Source organism: Mastomys coucha, unplaced genomic scaffold (assembly GCF_008632895.1).
Source record: "Mastomys coucha isolate ucsf_1 unplaced genomic scaffold, UCSF_Mcou_1 pScaffold23, whole genome shotgun sequence".
Taxonomy (NCBI): domain Eukaryota; kingdom Metazoa; phylum Chordata; class Mammalia; order Rodentia; family Muridae; genus Mastomys; species Mastomys coucha.
In genome coordinates this window covers 116,323,590-116,340,868 of record NW_022196906.1, presented here as the reverse complement: position 1 = coordinate 116,340,868, position 17,279 = coordinate 116,323,590, and the positions used below count along the sequence as shown (strand labels likewise).

At 49.4% G+C, this 17,279-nt stretch overlaps 2 protein-coding genes across 14 annotated transcripts in view; one reads left to right on the top strand and one right to left on the bottom strand.

Moving 5' to 3' along the window:
* Positions 1–3,589, top strand: part of Ano10 (anoctamin 10) — a 138,041-nt gene extending 134,452 nt beyond the window's left edge. For both annotated transcript variants that reach the window (XM_031344134.1, XM_031344135.1), the window contains one exon: positions 3,003–3,589. In XM_031344134.1, the coding sequence (XP_031199994.1) occupies positions 3,003–3,068 (66 nt within the window). In that variant the 3' untranslated portion in view covers positions 3,069–3,589. The remainder of the gene's footprint in view (positions 1–3,002) is intronic.
* Positions 3,590–9,636: 6,047 nt separating this feature from the next.
* Snrk (SNF related kinase) overlaps positions 9,637–17,279 on the bottom strand; it is a 58,955-nt gene continuing 51,312 nt past the window's right edge. For all 12 annotated transcript variants that reach the window (XM_031344114.1, XM_031344113.1, XM_031344115.1 and 9 more), the window contains 2 exons: positions 15,690–15,824; positions 9,637–13,308 (listed from right to left, as the gene is read on the bottom strand). In XM_031344114.1, the coding sequence (XP_031199974.1) occupies positions 12,141–13,308; positions 15,690–15,824 (1,303 nt within the window). In that variant the 3' untranslated portion in view covers positions 9,637–12,140. The remainder of the gene's footprint in view (positions 13,309–15,689; positions 15,825–17,279) is intronic.

Here is a 17,279-nt window from a genome sequence, read left to right as displayed (position 1 = left end):
GCAGAGGAGGCAGGGCAGGCAGGGCAGACAGGGCAGACAGGGCAGGCAGGGCAGGCAGAGGAGGCCCCTTTGCTTTTCCTGTCACCTGTTACAAGGTCAAATAGGGACAATGGTCACTTAGGGTATGGTCAGAGGCTTTGCTGTAGAAAGCAAAGTGGAGTCTAGAACCACCTAGGGAGCTTGCACAAGTCCACGGTCTGGGCTACACCCCAGGCCAGTTAAACCAGGACTGAGGTGAACAGTGAATGAGTATGAACTGGGATCACTCTATCCCAGGCCAGCTCCCCTGCTCCTGGGAAGCCTTGGGGAGCCAAATGTAGCTCAACTAAACAAACCACCTTGAGGTATCCTTCAGCGTGTACTGTTCACCCAGGTCCCTGGAGACCAGATGACCAGCTCCACCTAGCACAGGACTCTGCTCCAAGGGAATAGAGGCCTTGAGGCTATCAGCTCCTCTCATAGCAACACTGAGCTAGCAGCCTGGGGTTGCTCAGTCAGATTCTTTCAGAATGTGATTGTTGGGGTCAGGGTGTTGGCATGGATGCTGAGAGATTTAAAGCTGGGCAATAGCTATGTCTAGGAAGCCAGTTTCTACATGGCCCTAATGCTCTGAGGTCCTGATGCTCTGAGGTAGGCTTAGGGAGAGTCTGCTGTGAGGGATGGAGGTCACAGGAGCTGAGGGCCACAGGATTCACCATAACCATCCCAGGTCTGGGGGAAGCATCAACAGTCTCAGATCTTTCTGTAGTTACCCACAGGGAAAGAGGGACCCAGCTACACATCTCCCCTAGGCTAAGCTTAGGCACAGGAAGCCACCTGCACTTTTAAAGGACTATTTGGAGCATGAGTGTTTGAATGAGTCACAAGTTTTTAAAACAAATTCCATTCTCTCTTCATTCTGCTGCCATTTTATAGGGAAAGGTCAACTCTATTATCTTATCCTGCTTGATGTTTATGCAGGTTTTAATTTAAAGGTCTCCAGAGTCCAGTTGATGTTTAAAGGCATGATTTTGCCCTCTTCTCCCCAGACACTTTAGGTCAGAGTTGCTGAAGAGAAACTGGAGAGCTGGTAACATTGGGATGCCCTTCAGCTAGAACCACCCAACTCAATTAGGAATCTCCAATGAGGGAGACCATCCACAGAGGAGACAAAAGTCACAATTGAGTGACCTTGGCTCAGCTGGCTGGGTACATTGCTCATGGGCAAGCAAAGGTCAGACAGCCCATGGTACTTGGCATCCCCCTATCCTGCCACAGCAGAGCAACATGGCCCTGAGACCTCAGACACCACCAGTACCTTAGGACTATCCTGAGCCAGGCAGGCTTCAGGAGAGCACAGCCTACAAGGCAGGCTTCAGGAGAGCCTACCCTGAACTGACCTTGGGCCTAAAAAAGTGACATTGGGGGATACCCCCATGGGTACAGCAATTACAAGGTCAAATAGGGACAATGGTCACTTAGGGTATGGTCATTCTGGGAAGAAATCCCATTTGCCTTGGACTTCATCCCAGAAGAAGGTTCTTCTAGAAGAGCTGTCGACTCCTGCATGTCCTGTGACTGTGACTGTCTGCTCATCCGCACCATGAAGCCCCAGTGTAGATGCATATACACCAGGAGCAACTGGCACCTCACAAGACCCTTGGAAGCGACCTGGTTCTCTCCCTGCCTGAAACGCCAGGCTCTGCTTAGATTCAACACTTCCCTCCTCTCAGTTAAATCTTCTATTTCCTGTGTTACTTGTCAGTCAGAAGATAGATGTTTATACCCAGCTATTCATTCTTTTAGTCATAAAAGACAGTCTAAAAGTTCCATAGTTGGTCAGGGACATCAGTTGTCAGGGTCGTGGTGAATCTGGGCTGCATTGTTGAGTTTCCTTGACTGAGGCAGTTTCACAGCATTAGCCAACAGGCCTGATGGGCTGTGACAGACAAGGGTCTCACCTTGGGGAAGGTGTACCCAATGTTGGGGCTTGTTTCTACAGGTTTGTGGACTAATTCAAACCAACTGCACCATTCTGCTGGGGACACATCATAGCTGTGGGGCCCTAGGCAGGGATGGTCTTGAGCCAGACTCAACTCTGGTGTTTACCTAGCATCCCATGCCCTTGTACAAAAATATGCCCTGATCTGGCCAACTGGTCACCCCATTCCACCTTCCCCTCCCCCATTAAAAGCTACCCTAGCCTTCTGTAGATGTAGAATGGGGCTAGACTCCACAGTCACCCCTGAGTCACATGAAGGAAAATGGAGCTGGCTCTGAGGAACAGTAGGCTGAGATGCATTACACCTCATAGATCTGTCAAAGCAGAGATGGGTTCATGTTCATGACCTTGAGACACACAGGTCCTGAGGGGAATCACCTGGTATGTGCAGGCTAGTACTGTTTGTTTTTCACAGGTGACTGGTCATTATTGGAAATAATGCTTTAAGCCACACACCAGACTATGTATGTATTCAGAGGAAGCCGTGCTCTCCAGTGCCACTGGAAGACATGTCTGGGATCTGCAGGACTGGGGGATGGGAGAGACACTGGGAGCTTCTCTAGCTCTTCTGTTCCCCAGGGAGGATATGGGCTATGTGGGGGGCGGCACTGTGTCTATGGGACAGCAACTGAGAAAGGTGGTAGACACACCTCTGCACAGATGGGGTGCCTAGGTTCACAAGGCCAAATTTTCTAGTCACTCACCTCATAGGGACATAGTAAAGACTTGGTCTTACTTTGGTGTCCTGTCTTTTCTGGGGTCCTGCCCTCCCAATCCATACAGGGAAAAGCCAGAGGCTTGTCAGGCCCTGGTATTCTGGGCTCACAGCAGCATTTCTACTTGTAAGAATCATTCTAAGCAGGTAAGGAAACCAGGAAGTAAGCTTTGGGCAGTGCCCTGGGGGCATCTCCTTGCTGGAGTTCCCAACCTCTGCCTGGTATGTGCAGAATGGAGCCTCTGCTGTGCCAGTACCCCCTGTAGACTCTCAGGGTTCACCCCATGTCCTGTATTCTCTCAACAGCAAATGAAGCTGGTGGCAGAAAACCTGAAGGAGGAGTGCCAGGAAGACAGGAAGGAAGCTACCTGAGCTGCACCATGCTGGCCGTGCTGTCCCCAGCCTGTGCTGAGGAACACCTGCATCACACCTGCACAGGGCGGGGACACCAACCTGAACTTAGCCCAGATGCTGGGCTGTGTGAAGTGGCTGAGATGCAGCAGGCACACCAAGGTCTAGCTCTGTGGGAGAAGAGGCTGGGACTCACGGTATCTTTCCCCAGTGTTCTCTCACCTGGACCTCAGGGCCGCACATACCCTCCAGCTGTGTCACTTTGATCTGGTGCCTCAGCTGCCCTTGAACTTTATCCCTAGAGTCACCAGCTTTCCACATGGCATTCACAGTAGGTGCCAGTCACTTCTAACCCCAAGGGGCCCATGATGGGGTGGTACCCATTATACCCATGGTAGGGGCCATGCTGAGTCAGAGGTGGCAGTAGTGGTAGGGAAATGGGGCACACCTGAACATCCTTCTTGCTTCTTTATGGTGGTGTGTTGACACTTTGCAACTGAGCTATTAAAGGCAGAGCTCTGCTCTGACTCCTGCTTCTCCCAGACCTGGCAAATGCTTCAGCTGCCCCACCCCTAATCCCAGGTGAGGTTGTGACATATGCATCAATGAGATGGGGATCAGAGTGAAGTGAACCCCGAAGCTCACAGCCAGGCTCAGGCTCTTCGGGGACACTGATGCTCTGACACCTCAAGGAAGCCCAATACGGGCTGTAACCTGCACGTATGGCCAGCTGTGTTGTCTTCCTCCCCAGCTGAATCTAGAGTGTCCACTGATTTGTGGGTATGACAGCTCACCCAGGAAGCTGGCTCTATAGAGACGGGAGCTGATGCCCTTGCTGGACCCTGTAAGCTATCCTGACAGCTGTTTAGATGGCAGGCTCTATGTTCAGCCTCCTCAGCAGGCGGTTGGGTAGCCTTCTCCATGCAGCTCCAGAGTGCCCCACTTTACCCAGAGAAGTGGGTGGCTCAGTATCACTTGTTTTTAGAAGCTCTGACCCTGAACTTTGTCCTCACCTTTACTTGGGAGGACACACTTCAAGGCTTGATTAGGCAGTAGTTGTTGGTTTCCTGATGGAACTTTCTAGATCAGGCTGATGTTTTAAAGAGCCAGTAAATGGGCAGTCACTAAAGCCCTGAGACCTCATAGTCTCCTTAGCCCAGGAATTCAAATAGGACCCTTGGCCCTGCCTCCTGGGCTTCCACAAAGTCTAAACTAGGGGAGTAGTCGCAGGAACATAGCTGGTTGTGAATCAGAGACTCCTGGGTTACCCAGTCTATCTAACCCTATCAGCCCATCTGCCCACAAATGGTCCCTGCTGCTGCCTTTCTAAGGGGATCGCCTGTGCAAACTCAGCAGGCTTCCCTGAACTTGTGACTGCTGTTTCCACATGCCCCACTTCTGATACCAGAAAGAACAGGGCCCTTCCCTGGGCCTGTGACCAAAGAAGATGGATATGGGGTGGAATGCACCAGGTGTTGGTCAGATAGGCTCTGAGAGGCACAAACACTTTGCCCATGTGTTTGTGTTCCCAGACTCAGAGCAAGTAGAGTGTGGTACACAGCAGCCATTCAAGACTCGGTCGTGTGGGTGGAAGAGGAGCAGATGTTGGTAGGCCCATTAGCTGCTCTGCATCCTGTTGTCGCTTGTCACTGGACTGAGGAGGGCATCTGGGAAGGTGGTATCCCACCCTATGCCCTGCACCTGCCCCACCAGGCCCATTCCTTCTTGCCTGTTTGCCCACTTTACCTCACCCCTTGCAATGTCCTGGTCACTGACAGCCTCCTTATCACTAGCCCTTACATACCAGCCATGACATTGCCCCATGAGCCTCAGCTGCCACCCTCAGCCCTTGTAATGACTGATACCCAGAGATCCAGGAGGTAGGGCCAAGGGTACTATTTGAATTCCTGGGCTAAGGAGACCATGGAATCTCAGGGCTTCTGCCATTCCCCTCCAGCCCCTGAGATCACCTGGGTACAACCCTTGCTTTTGGTTTCTTGCCTACCCCAAATATCAAGAGTCAGTCCCCAGCTCCATTAGCAGGCTCAGTCAACATGTCAGTCCCCACCTGGCTGGGAAGAGAGTACCAGGACTCAGTACCCAGGACAGTGGTACCATGGTCAGGCAGGGATAGGCCTGTGAAGGCCAGAATGCAGCCTATTGCTCAGAGCAAGGGCCTAAGGAGGAAACGGACAGATGCACCCTGGGAAATGACAGGGGACTCCACACCTACTGTTCTCCTAGCCATGCAGATGCTTCCACAGAAGTCCCTAGGAGGTGCACCATGTAGACCAATCATGGGAAAAGAGCCTTGGCTTCAAGAGCTCCAGGCATAAGGGAAGCAAATGTCAGTTGAATCTCACAAGCCTGTCCCACAGGAAAGGGGAAGGCTTCCTAGCACAGTGAGACATGAAGCAGTGGAGCCCAGATGGACGCAGCCAGGAGATAAGTATGCCTAGGGACAGCTACCTCAGTGTCCAAGTCCTCACACCAGCAGGTTCTAGCAGATGCCAGGGCTATACCCAGGGTCCCAGACTCTGGATCCTAGATACAGGCAGACCAAACCCATTGACCCAGAGGCTGTGTGGCCTAGGCCTCACTTTGCCTAACTAAGGACTAGTTTCCCCTACCACATACAATTCAAACTTGCTTCCCTCAAGTATGAGGTACAACTGCCAACAAGTCTCACAGGTTGTCAATAGAAATGGATGGCACTGGGGTTGGCTCCAGGCCAAGTTACTTCACAGTCAAACTCCTGTAGCCTGACATAAGTTGCAAGATCTGTTTCTGAGCCACAGACATACCCTGGGCACCTCCTACCATACCTCTCACTGGGTCCATTGGATGGACAAGAAAGCAGGTGTTCAGAACTTGAGTGGCCTGACCTTTGCTGGCTACCTGAACTGTGTTAACTGCCTACATCACAGATTCCCCTCCCAGCATCTAGCATCCTGTCCCCAGCTCCACTCCCTGCAGCTCTTGCCTCCTCCTAGTGGGGAAACAAGCACCTGGGAGAAAGGGGAAAGGTCACAGGGGAGGGCCAGAACAGTCCCTACAGGAACCCTGCCCTGTGGCTCGTCCCCACAGGGTCATGCCTGATACAGCGCTCCCACCAATGGTCAGATGATGTGGACCCTGAGGAACTCCATGCCTGCCTTCATGCTCCATCCAAGGGTGGCCTGAGGAGAAGGGGGCCTGACAATCTGGATCCTTTGCCAGGGCAGCCATGGCCTTGGGTTCCTTGTCTATGGGAACATACTTCTTTTCCACAAAATGGAAGGAAGATACTTTTCTTAACCCCAGGAGAGTCTTGTCCAGGTTTGTTCAAGTGGGCACCAGGTCTGAGAACGGAGGCCACTGTCCCCAGTTCTCTAAGTGTCTTAAGGACTGGTAAGGAGGCAAAGTGGGGCAGATGAGCTGACAGAGGACAGAGAAGAGCTGGGTGGAGAACTAACTGGTGTAGGACACCCAAAGGCCACATAATAAGTTACCAAATCAGGCTATACACATCATCCAGAAGACAAGTTTTGTATTTTTAAAAAGACTGGAATAATCATATTCTGATGAGAAGACAGAATCCAGCTAGAAAACTCAGCAGGGACTAAGATGGGAAACCCCCATACTTGGAAATTAAGCACCTTGTAAAACAACACAATATAAAGATTTATTTATTTGTATGTGTATGGGGTATTTGCCTGCAGGTATGGCTGTACACCATGTGAGTCTTGCACAAGGAGGCAAGAAGAGGGTATGGGATTGTTTAGACCTGGAGTCACTGATGGTTGTGAGCTGCCATGTGGGTGCTGGGAATTGAACCCAGGCTGTCTGCAAGAACAAGCAATGCTCTTAACCTTTGAGCCATTTTTCTGGTTTAGTTTAAATGGATCTCTTATATTTCTGGGTAGAGAACATACAACAGCAGTAGAGAACCCTGGGGGGAACTTTCAGTGAGTGAGGGTGGAGTCACAGATGTCACCCTGGCATCCCAGGGTGCCAGCAGGAGAGGTCCAGGCAGGACCAACACAGAGAGTAAGACTCACTCACAGGAGGATGCTGGGATGAAAGGGCAGAGGGCGGGTGATGGGAATTTGACTTTACTTGACAGAATCTAGAATCTCCTAGAAGCCTAGCTGAGCACCAGCATTCATTGATCTCTGCCTTCTGACGCTGGAGGCAGATGCAATGCAACTGCTGCAGGCAGATGCAGTGCAATTGCTGCAGGCAGATGCAGTGCAACTGCTGCAGGCAGATGCAGTGCAACTGCTGCAGGCAGATGCAATGTAACTGCTATAGTAAACTCGTGATGCCTTGGCTTCATGGCCAGGATACTGAGCCAAATGAGCCTTCCTTTCAAATTGTCTTTATCAGATATTTTATCTCAGCAACAAAATTAGTTCAAAAAAGTAGGTTCATTGCCATGGTCCATCTGATGGTGTGGTTCTCAGGCATTTCCCAGGAGAAATGTGGGAGTTTTGGAACTTTGAGCCAGAAAACTCTCAGATCCTGTAAGCAGGGATCCTGGAAGGAACCTGGAAGACAGGCATACTGAGAGAAATGAAAGCAGTGGAGGCCCCTCATGAAGTTCCAGAGACACAAGGACTTTCTTAGGAGTTGGGCTAGATGCCATTCAAGTATATTCTAGCAAATAATCCAGGTTCATTTGTCCATCTGCTGAGATCTTGAGATGAACTTAAGTGGACTGATTTGTTTGATGGAAGAAATTTCAATACAGTAGACTATTCCAGCTATGACATAGCTACTCCACACTGCTGTTTTACATATTCAGTGAGAAATGAGCAAAAAACTAGGCAAAAAGACCGTTAAAATTCAGTTTGACAGGGAAAAAGATTTCAAGCAAATTAAAAAGCCCCAGACAAAGAGCACGCATACAGCAGCACTGCTGTTGCTGCTGAGATTAGCACCAAGGAGATGGGTTCTCCTGGTAAGAAACCCTAGGGAAAGGCCCAACCCATGGAAACAAAGTATAAGCTCAGGACGCCATGCACCCATTTTCTCTCTGGGTATAGAGATGTTTACTCTGAACCATTGTATGCTGGAAGCTTGTTTATTTTATAGGTGCTCATAGCTAAGATACTGCTTTGCATTTCAGATGAGACATGGGCTCAGGACTTTTTAGATATGCTGGAATTGTTAAGGACTGTGGGGCTTTTGAAGTTAGTTTGCATTGAGATAGCCATGAACCTATGGGAAGGGGTATGTGCTGTGTTGAGATGCCAAGTTGGCAAGGAGTGGAGTAGGATCCAGGATCACCTCTGTCCTCACCTGGGAGGATTATCTAGACTTAGCCTTTGGGGAGGAGGTTTGTGAGGAATTAAAGATTAGCTGAGGTAGAAAAACCTACCCTAACTTCCAGGCAAATAAGGAGAGCTGAGCAGCAGCACACAAACTCTGGTTCCTGACTCTAGACAACAATCTATGGCTATTCCAAGCTCCCACCTCCATGCCTTCCCCGCCATGGTGGACTTTACTCTTGAGCCTCCTTTAAACTGTCAGCCAAGGTAGAGACAGGTAACCAATGCAGGCCGCCACCAAGAATTCTGGCTCACAGAACTTCTGCAGTTGCCATTTAAGGGGTAGTACCAACAGGACAGGAAGAATTTCAAAGGCTTGGGAGACTGACATACTGGCTAGATGTATCTAGGTATTGAGTCAGAGGTGACAGAAATGTGTCCCTGGGGGAGATCTGAGTATGCCTGTAGGGCTTCTGGCGTATGGTCTTGAGTCTGCATGAGTTGGTTAAAGTCAACTTTGAGTCATCCCACTGAGGCAGGGAGGAAGAGAAGTCTAGAAAGATGGCACATCTCTAGCTGAAAGAGCCCAACTTAGCAAATTCTCTCACAGGATTGATGTTGGACCCTGGGCTGTGACTGCCTAAGACCAGTGGGAAAGCAGAGGAAAAAGAAAGTAGATCTTGACACAAGACCTTGTTTTGGATGCCTGAAAATGGATTAGGGAAATAGTTACACAAATAATTGAGTGCTCTAAAACCCACTGAATTGTGTACCAAATAATGTGCCACGTGAGATGCCTCAAATCATTCCAAGATCTGTCCTCTGGATTTTGCAAATGGAGGTTATGCTGACTGACCAACAAAGTCACCTGGCCAGGATGCAGCAGCAAGAGGACCTAGAGTGCCAGCAATGTGAAGAAGTGGGCTGCAGGTGGGGCAACTTTTGGCTAGAGTGGCTGGCAATGACTTAGACAGGCCTCATGGCTGCCAGGGAGAGGGCAGACCTTGGTACCACAGTAAAGGAAGGGCAGAACATGTGTGGACACACAAAGCAGACTGTGGGAGCGTGTGGCAGTTCTAATGCCTTTGTTTGCCAACGTAAGAACCAGGCAAATGAGGGCAAGCAGATGAAACAGAGTCACAGTTCTGGATTCCTTCTGTCCAAATGGTTTAAGGAAATGCTGCCCCTTGGGTAGTACACTTAGGCCACCTGACACTGCTGGGAAAGACTTATTTCAGCCCCACCAAGTGACAGGAATGCAGGGCCCACAGAAAGCAAACCACATCTTCTAGTGCTGGGCTGGGCATGTCCCATAAAAAGAACACAGACTCGGCTTCTATTGCTGAACATCAGTATGTCACTTTATTACTGGATTATTTCTCATCTGTCACATACCTGTCAATGTTCACACAAGGAAAAAGACTGGCCAGAACTAGAGGCAACTGACCAATTAGCTGAAAAGTCTGTGCTCTCAGCACACACCAACTCTGGCTCCTAGGACATCTTTGTTCAGGCTCATGACTATTAAAATTGGTGTCAAGATTGTCACATCTTTAAATACAGATAGAATTCCAGAAGTACATAATTATATATATATACACACAGAAAAATACAAGACTAACTTTTCCCACAATATTTAATTTATACACTACTGTAACTCTATGTGACTTCTGAAGACAGGTTAGGGGACAAGTCACTGGCTAGAGCAAGGAAGTAGTTTGGTCCACTATTGGTGTGATGGTTCTGCTCCCACCCTCTGTGACAACACCCCATGACATACAACACATGCACAGACATCCACTTGTCAACAAATGGGTAAGACAGCACTCAACAGACACTGTGTGCCCAGAGGGTCACCAACCACACACAACTAATAAGGCTATGACACAGCTCTGCAGCATAAATGGCCAACACTGCTGATCTAAAGTGAGCACCGTATATACACCTGAATATAAAAACCACTGGAGACCAAACGGATACGGTTGAGTTCAGAGGCGCCACTCCGAGGCTGGACGTGACCACAGAAGAGTATGTACATTACTTGGAAAACAGCTGCGACAGTTTATTGCAATGCCCCTTATAGACATCTCTCCTGGCTCCCACAGATGTGGTTCTGTCTCTGAGAACCACACTGGTTTCTGGCCCTTGGAAGATCCCTGCTTAAGAATTTCAAGCAAATGTGCTCTATGGCTTTACCCACATCCACCCTCACAGCTCCAACTATGTGACTGTCACACCGACTGGGGACTGCAGCTTAAAGCACATCTACCCTCACAGCTCTCAACTATGTGACTGTCACACTGACTGGGGACTGTAGCTTAAAGCACATCTACCCTCACAGCTCTCAACTATGTGAATGTCACACTGACTGGGACTGCAGCTTAAAGCACAAGCAGTTAGCTAGCTCTAGGAAGTATTTTAAGTATCATTTTACTTAGTAAAGTCAGGTTACACTGTGAAGTTCTGAATAATATACACTAACCCGAAAGTAGCAGTCACCGAGCACTCAAGAAAGTGGTGGCCTGCGCCCCGCCTGCTCTGAATCACATGCTCAGCTGCACTCTGTGTCACCCAGGAACAGGGCAGCAGCTGAAGAGTGAGGAAAGGACCCTGGGCCAGCTGTACCTACCCCACAGGCCACTGTAACACTGCTTTCAAACCCCCTAGGGCACCGTGTGAAAACCCAGCATCTGGGCTTCCCGAGATCAGGGAGGACAGGCATCGAGAGGAGATGCCTCTGGAGATAGCTATCAGTCTGGAGTCGCCGGTGCGGGAGAGGCTGGGGGCTAGAGCTCCATGCTCAGCGTGCGGCAGGAAGGCAGCACAGTGCTTCGAGCACTACCCTTTCCTGAGTAGTTTCTTATCAGCTGCTCTTCACAGCTGAGCCAAATGCTGCCATGGAATGGAAGAAACCTGAGGCCACCTCACCACCAAGCTCCTGAAAAGCCTCAGGAAGTTCTGCTTCCTCGTCAGAGTTCTGACTTGGCTGCCACCTGTGTGCACTGTGGCTACTGCAGCAGGCCCCCCACTTCTCTCCACACAGGTTTGAAGGAAATCCTGCCTTGTGTCCTGCAGGGGAAACTTACATAGAGCCTCTTTTTTTTTTTTTTTTTTTTTTTTTTTTTTTTTTTTTTTTTTTTGATCTGTCAGACAGACATACACACTCTAAGTACAGTTAAGACTTGAGTTTACCTCATCGCCTCACAAAAGATTGTCTCCTTGTAATTCTATGGGGTAAGCTGCCTCACAAAGCTAAGTAGCTGATCTCACCTACTACAAACAAGAAAATCTCTGTCAGTGAAAATAAAAGAGCCCCAACTGCTTTCATACTATTGTTTAAGACAAACAGGTGCGGGCGCTCAAACCGTGGCTCTAAGGTTCTCGGTGCACAGGCCCTGGGTGGTTGGCAGCGGGTGTCGCTCCTCCCAAGCCTGTGGGCATCGCCACGCTATCGTGCACAGGCCTTGGGTGGCTGGCAGCGGGGTCGCTCCTCCCAGGCCTGTGGGCATCACCACGTTATTGCTTTGGTTCTGTCTTGGGCACCAGTGTGCCTCAGAGCATGGAGTTTCCCTATCACCGGAGGTCAGGACAGGAATTTGGGCTTTTCACAAGGAAACGAAAGCATTTTCCCTCCAGGTTAAGTGCAGAACATGAATTTCTAAGCGCTTCATTTACGTTGGGTTCCAGATACACAATTTCATCCTGGTTATCCACACTGAAAATCATGAATGTAAAATCACACAGTAGACTTTTCGGCTGGAAAAGAAAAGTAGCGTGTAGCAGCATGCACAAAGACCATGCATTGTCACGTCAGAACAGATGAAGTGAGAGGCTTCACAGGTCAGATGACGTGGCAGCAGCTGGCGGGGCTGGAGGCGCAGAGCAGCCCCTCCTTGCGGCTGCGCTGGATGTTCACGGAGATGGTCTTTTCGCACAGAGGTAGCTGGAGCACGTTGTTCCTCAGCTTCTTGGTCCTCACCGGGTCTAGGTCGGCGGAGGGGCTGGGGCCTGGGGCGCTGATGCACATCTTCCAAGTGGACTTCTCTTGCACCTTCACGCTGGAAAACAAGGCCTTCTGCGGGTCCAGAATGTACTTGGCGCCATGCAGCTGCGAGCCTAGGCACAGGCTCACAAGTTTGAGGCTCTGTACAAGCTCTGCACCACGTGGAGCGGCAGAGGCGGAGGCGGGGGAGGATGAGGAGGAGTCGGGGCCTGCACAGCGCCGTGAGGAGCCTGCTGTACCCGATGGGGTCCCACCTGAGCCTCCCTGGCTGCCGCCACCTGTGCCCTGCTCGCCTGGGCTGGCCTTGTCCACACCACCACCGCTGCTAGGCTTGCTCTGGCCACCGCCATCGCCCTCACTGCCTGGTGGCCCCTCACTGCTGTCACGCCGGTGCCAGGAATAAGCAAAACCGCTATCCTTGTCCAGCCGCCGGCGGCTCTCGGAGTCGTCATCACTGGTCTCAGAGCTGCTGCAACTCGAGCCACGGCCCTGGCTTTTCCTGCGGTGGTATCGCTTGTGCACTGTGCCTGGTGAAGCAATGTTCATCTTCAGCCGGCTCAGCTTGGGCGGCAGGTTCTCGTCCATGTCAAACTCGTCGTCAGACTCGCCCTCCTCAAAGATCTGGTTGAGCACCGGGGCACTCTTTCGAGATGTCAGACGATTGGTGACTGATGGCTTCCGGCGCAGCACCACCTGTGTGGATAGGGACACAGGCTTCTTGTCCTCCTCATCCTCCTCCTCATCTTCTTCTACCCTGAAGAGACACTTGCGCCCACTGGCTGTGGGCTTTAGGTTTGTGGGTGGAACAGTAGACAGTGCTGGCCCAGCCAGCTCCGGAAGCTCATCTTTCTTGGCTGGGTCACACAGGCCTTTGCTCCTGTGGCCATTGAGGACATTGTCACCAGCCCGAGCAGGAGACTGCGGGACTGTAGCATGTGACAGAGGGGTGGCAGTGAGATCATCTTCAAGGTCTTGGGGTACATCAATTTTGGTTGGCCATGACTGCCTGTGTAACAGAGGGGAAAAAAAAAACCTGTCATGTAGTTGCTGGCCAGTCCTGGGGAGCTAAACAGCTCAGTGTTTGCTGCTTTCATATGCTAACCACCCACGGAAAGTCAGATGTGGCAGGTAGAACACAAGTTATCTCACACCATCACAAGGTGGTGGATGGAGACTGGAGAAGTTCCAGAATCACTGGGCAGCAATACCTGCACAGATGGCAGAGAAGACCCTGTTTCAAAGATGGCAGAAGGTGAGGACCAAAGCCCAAGGTGTCCTTGAACCTCCACAAGCAAGCCATAGCACACATGCCTTCATAAAGCTGCATGCACACAGTTAGGATACAATTCACACATGGGAAAAGCATTTTAGGTCTATTAGCAAGGATCCCAGAGGGCAGATGTGGCTTGAGGACATGGTCACGTGGCAATTTCACCATACCACTGCTGTCAGAAAAAACATGGGACAGAGAGATGCTGGGGAAACCCAAGCTCTCCCTAAACCTCAACACCACACACTTATACACATACCTGAATACATACACACATGCACACCTGCATACACGCTCATACACACCCAGACACACAGACATACCTGCATACATGCTCACATACATCTAGACACACATTCACACCTGCATACATGCTCACACACACTCAGATACCCATACATACCTGCATACATGCTCATACACACCCAGACACACATATACATGCATATATGTTCACATGCATACCTACAAACACGCATATAATATCATATACTCACTGCATACCTATATATATTGTCTAGATATAGTATCTCACATACATGCATGCTACACACATCCCATCTACATAAACACATGCATACCTACACACGTGGACAGGCTCATATGCACACATTCATACACACATACAATCTATATATGAACATGTACACATATATCTACATACACACATTCTCTTCCTTTCTCTCTCTGGCTCTCACATTGCAGCCTTTATAAGTACAACAGTATGTATGAGATTCACCTGCAATGTCCAGCACAGACTTTAGAGGATGGTGTGAAAGCTCAGCAGTGATCAAAAGAAATGGAAATGGATTAATGAACTCAAAGGACAGAGTCCTGGAGACAAACCTCTTCTCTAATGAATAGCCCTGCTAGTATAAATACCTACATTCTTAAAACCCACCTAAGGGCACTGGATAGCAAAACTGTTAATTAAACATTGTCTTTCAATCTGGAGTAGCTGGTGTGGGCAGGTTCTCTGGACTGCCTGAGGGAAGGGTGGACACCAGAAACTGTAATGATGCCAGAGGCACTTACAACAGCTACTTTGTGACTTACAGTTGTAAATATATTACCACAGACATCTTCCCCCAATTTGGAGCAACTGTAAGGGAGGAAGAACTGCTTGCTTCTGCCACTGCTGGAGTTGGGTGTTCAGAGGGGCTTATAAGGCCACCAAGTGGGGAAATAGCCAAGCAGTGAGCACTGAGTAGGGGCTCAGGCAAGGGGCATTGGGGAAGCAGGGCAGCATGGCAGGATGCAGGCTCAGCTCTTCTCCCCTTTCCACCAGAGGACCACAAACACCTCTGAGTACTCTTCCCCCACTTGCTGTCACTATGTGAAAATTACAGTTAGCCGCTCATCTTTCCTGAGCATATGATGTGACTCACCTGTCCAAAATGGCAACAACTGGTAGAATCTAACAGAGTCAAGATCATATCTTTAAAGAACAGAGTGGCAAAAGAAACTGACAAAGGTTGATGGCACTGAGTACATGGAGGGTACTGCTTGGTCAGAGTTGGCTACCGAGAGCTATGTGGGTGAATGTTCTGAAATCTAGTCAACAAAAGGGGCATCATAACAACCCACTTCTACAGGTAAAGAACCCAAGACAGGTCACACAGGCTTGAAGGACAGTGAGGGTTCATTCCACCAAGCAAGCCTGAGGATCTACTTCAGTGAGGGCTCTGGTCAGAGACCTCAACAAGAAGCCCTGCTGGTCTAACTCACTGAGCCCCTCCTCACAACCTCAGGAGGTCAATGGTGGTACTCAGGTAATTCAGAAATGTTATGTTCCTGAGATCTAACAGCTAGTAAGTCAACTATGTGATGACCTAGCTGTCCAACCTCTGAAATCCTAAATGCTCCCTATTTAAAAAAAGTTTTCCAAGTGATTACAGGGGAATCCACACTGCTCTTGAAGGAAACAAGAGTGAGATGCCCAGGTATTGGGAAGAACCGCTGCCGCATACAGCAGAGAAGCATGGTGTAAGCTCTGGAAAGCAGCCGTCGACACCATGAGGACAAGGACCTCCTACATGGAGAACTAGGAACCATCAACAAACAGTTCCCTACGTCAAATGTTACCTTATTAATATCAGTGAAGGTATTTTTCTCACCTAAACTGGGCCTTGATGTTGCTGGGGCTCGCAGACCTGGTCTGTATTTCTTTCTCTTGCTTTTCTCTCAGGATCCTTTCAGCAAGTAAGAAGTAAGTGGCGGTAATATGGTTGTACCTGTTGGTTTCCAGGGCTCTGAGGAAAGAAACCAAAAACAATCAGAAGCTACACAGCTAGGTTTTTACAAGATTAAAAAAAATAATATCACCTAATGAAATCCAGTATCTGGGAAGCTTTTTTTTTTTTTTTTTTCCCCGAGACAGGGTTTCCCTGTGTAGCCTTGGCTGTCCTGGAACTCACTCTGTAGACCAGGCTGGCCTTGAACTCAGAAATCCTCCTGCCTCTGCCTTCCAAGTGCTGGGATTAAAGGAGTGTGCCACCACTGCCCAGCATGGGAAGCTTTTAAAATGAGACAAAAACACAAACTAGAAAAAAATAAAACCCTATAGTTGTTTATGTTGTAACTGAAATCTGAAAAAAAGCAACTGAATAAAAATGTTCAGATCAGTGAGAAAAGTGCAAACTGCTGCTGTAGCTGGATGGTGTCAGTGTCCCAGACATAAGAAAAGGCGCCAAGGCCTCCATGACTGGTGTGTTTTCTGGACATGTGGCTGGCACGTGAAGCTGCGTTTGCTGAGGAGGACTGACCCTGTGCTTCCATGAGAAGGCTGGACTGAGGACAAAGCCCATGCTACCTAAGGTGTTCTATGAGCAATAGCCAATCAGAATGGCTGGAGCAGTTCTACTCTTGATCCACTACCAGTTTAGGCACTGCAGAACAGTCAGTATAATCAAGAAGGGACTACTCTCACCCTCTCCCTGAGTACAATCAGTGTGTTCCTGCATTCATTTAAGCAGCAATGCTTACAGGACACCATGTCAAAGCAGGCACCATGGTGGTAGCTGCTGGATCTAACAATAAAGTATATTGCCTCACTCACCTCCTGCAGCTGGCTGTCACGGAACAACCTTAAAGGCTTAGGAACAATGTTGCTCTGGTTTCTATAAACCTCTGGCCTGGCAAACTGCAGCGTGCATGAGGACTATGCATATGAGACCACCATAGAGAAGCAGCAAGTGTCCTGTTCTTTCTCAGGTCATTTAAACGGTTGGGCACAAATTTATAAAAACTCATAAGCACCTGGATCCTACAGAAAACTAAGGCCAAATTCAAAAGGCTGGCTTTACTTTTGCAAATACTTATTTTTACTGTACTAAAACTACTCTAAAGGGGTGTATCCTTTCTGCAGATATGACCCTTCCCCGAGACCAGAGCTCCCACTGGGCACATGCTACTCACTGGCCAGCAAATCGAGTCTACATGCCCAACCTATATCAACCCCTTTCCCAGGTCAGAAAACAGAAGCCACATCCAGACCTAGGTAGCCACCCATGGTTACCGCTCTCCTGCTTCCCTGAGCTTCGGTATCTGTTTCCTTAAGTACATGAAGTTACTGCTCATCACCTGTGGCTGTGCTCTATCTGCTATTTTCAGACAGGACCTCTTACCAAGTGACTTCTCACTAGAGCAGAGCAAACACGCAGAGCTGCTTCTATTGCTCTGCTTTCTGGCACTACTAAGGTTACAAA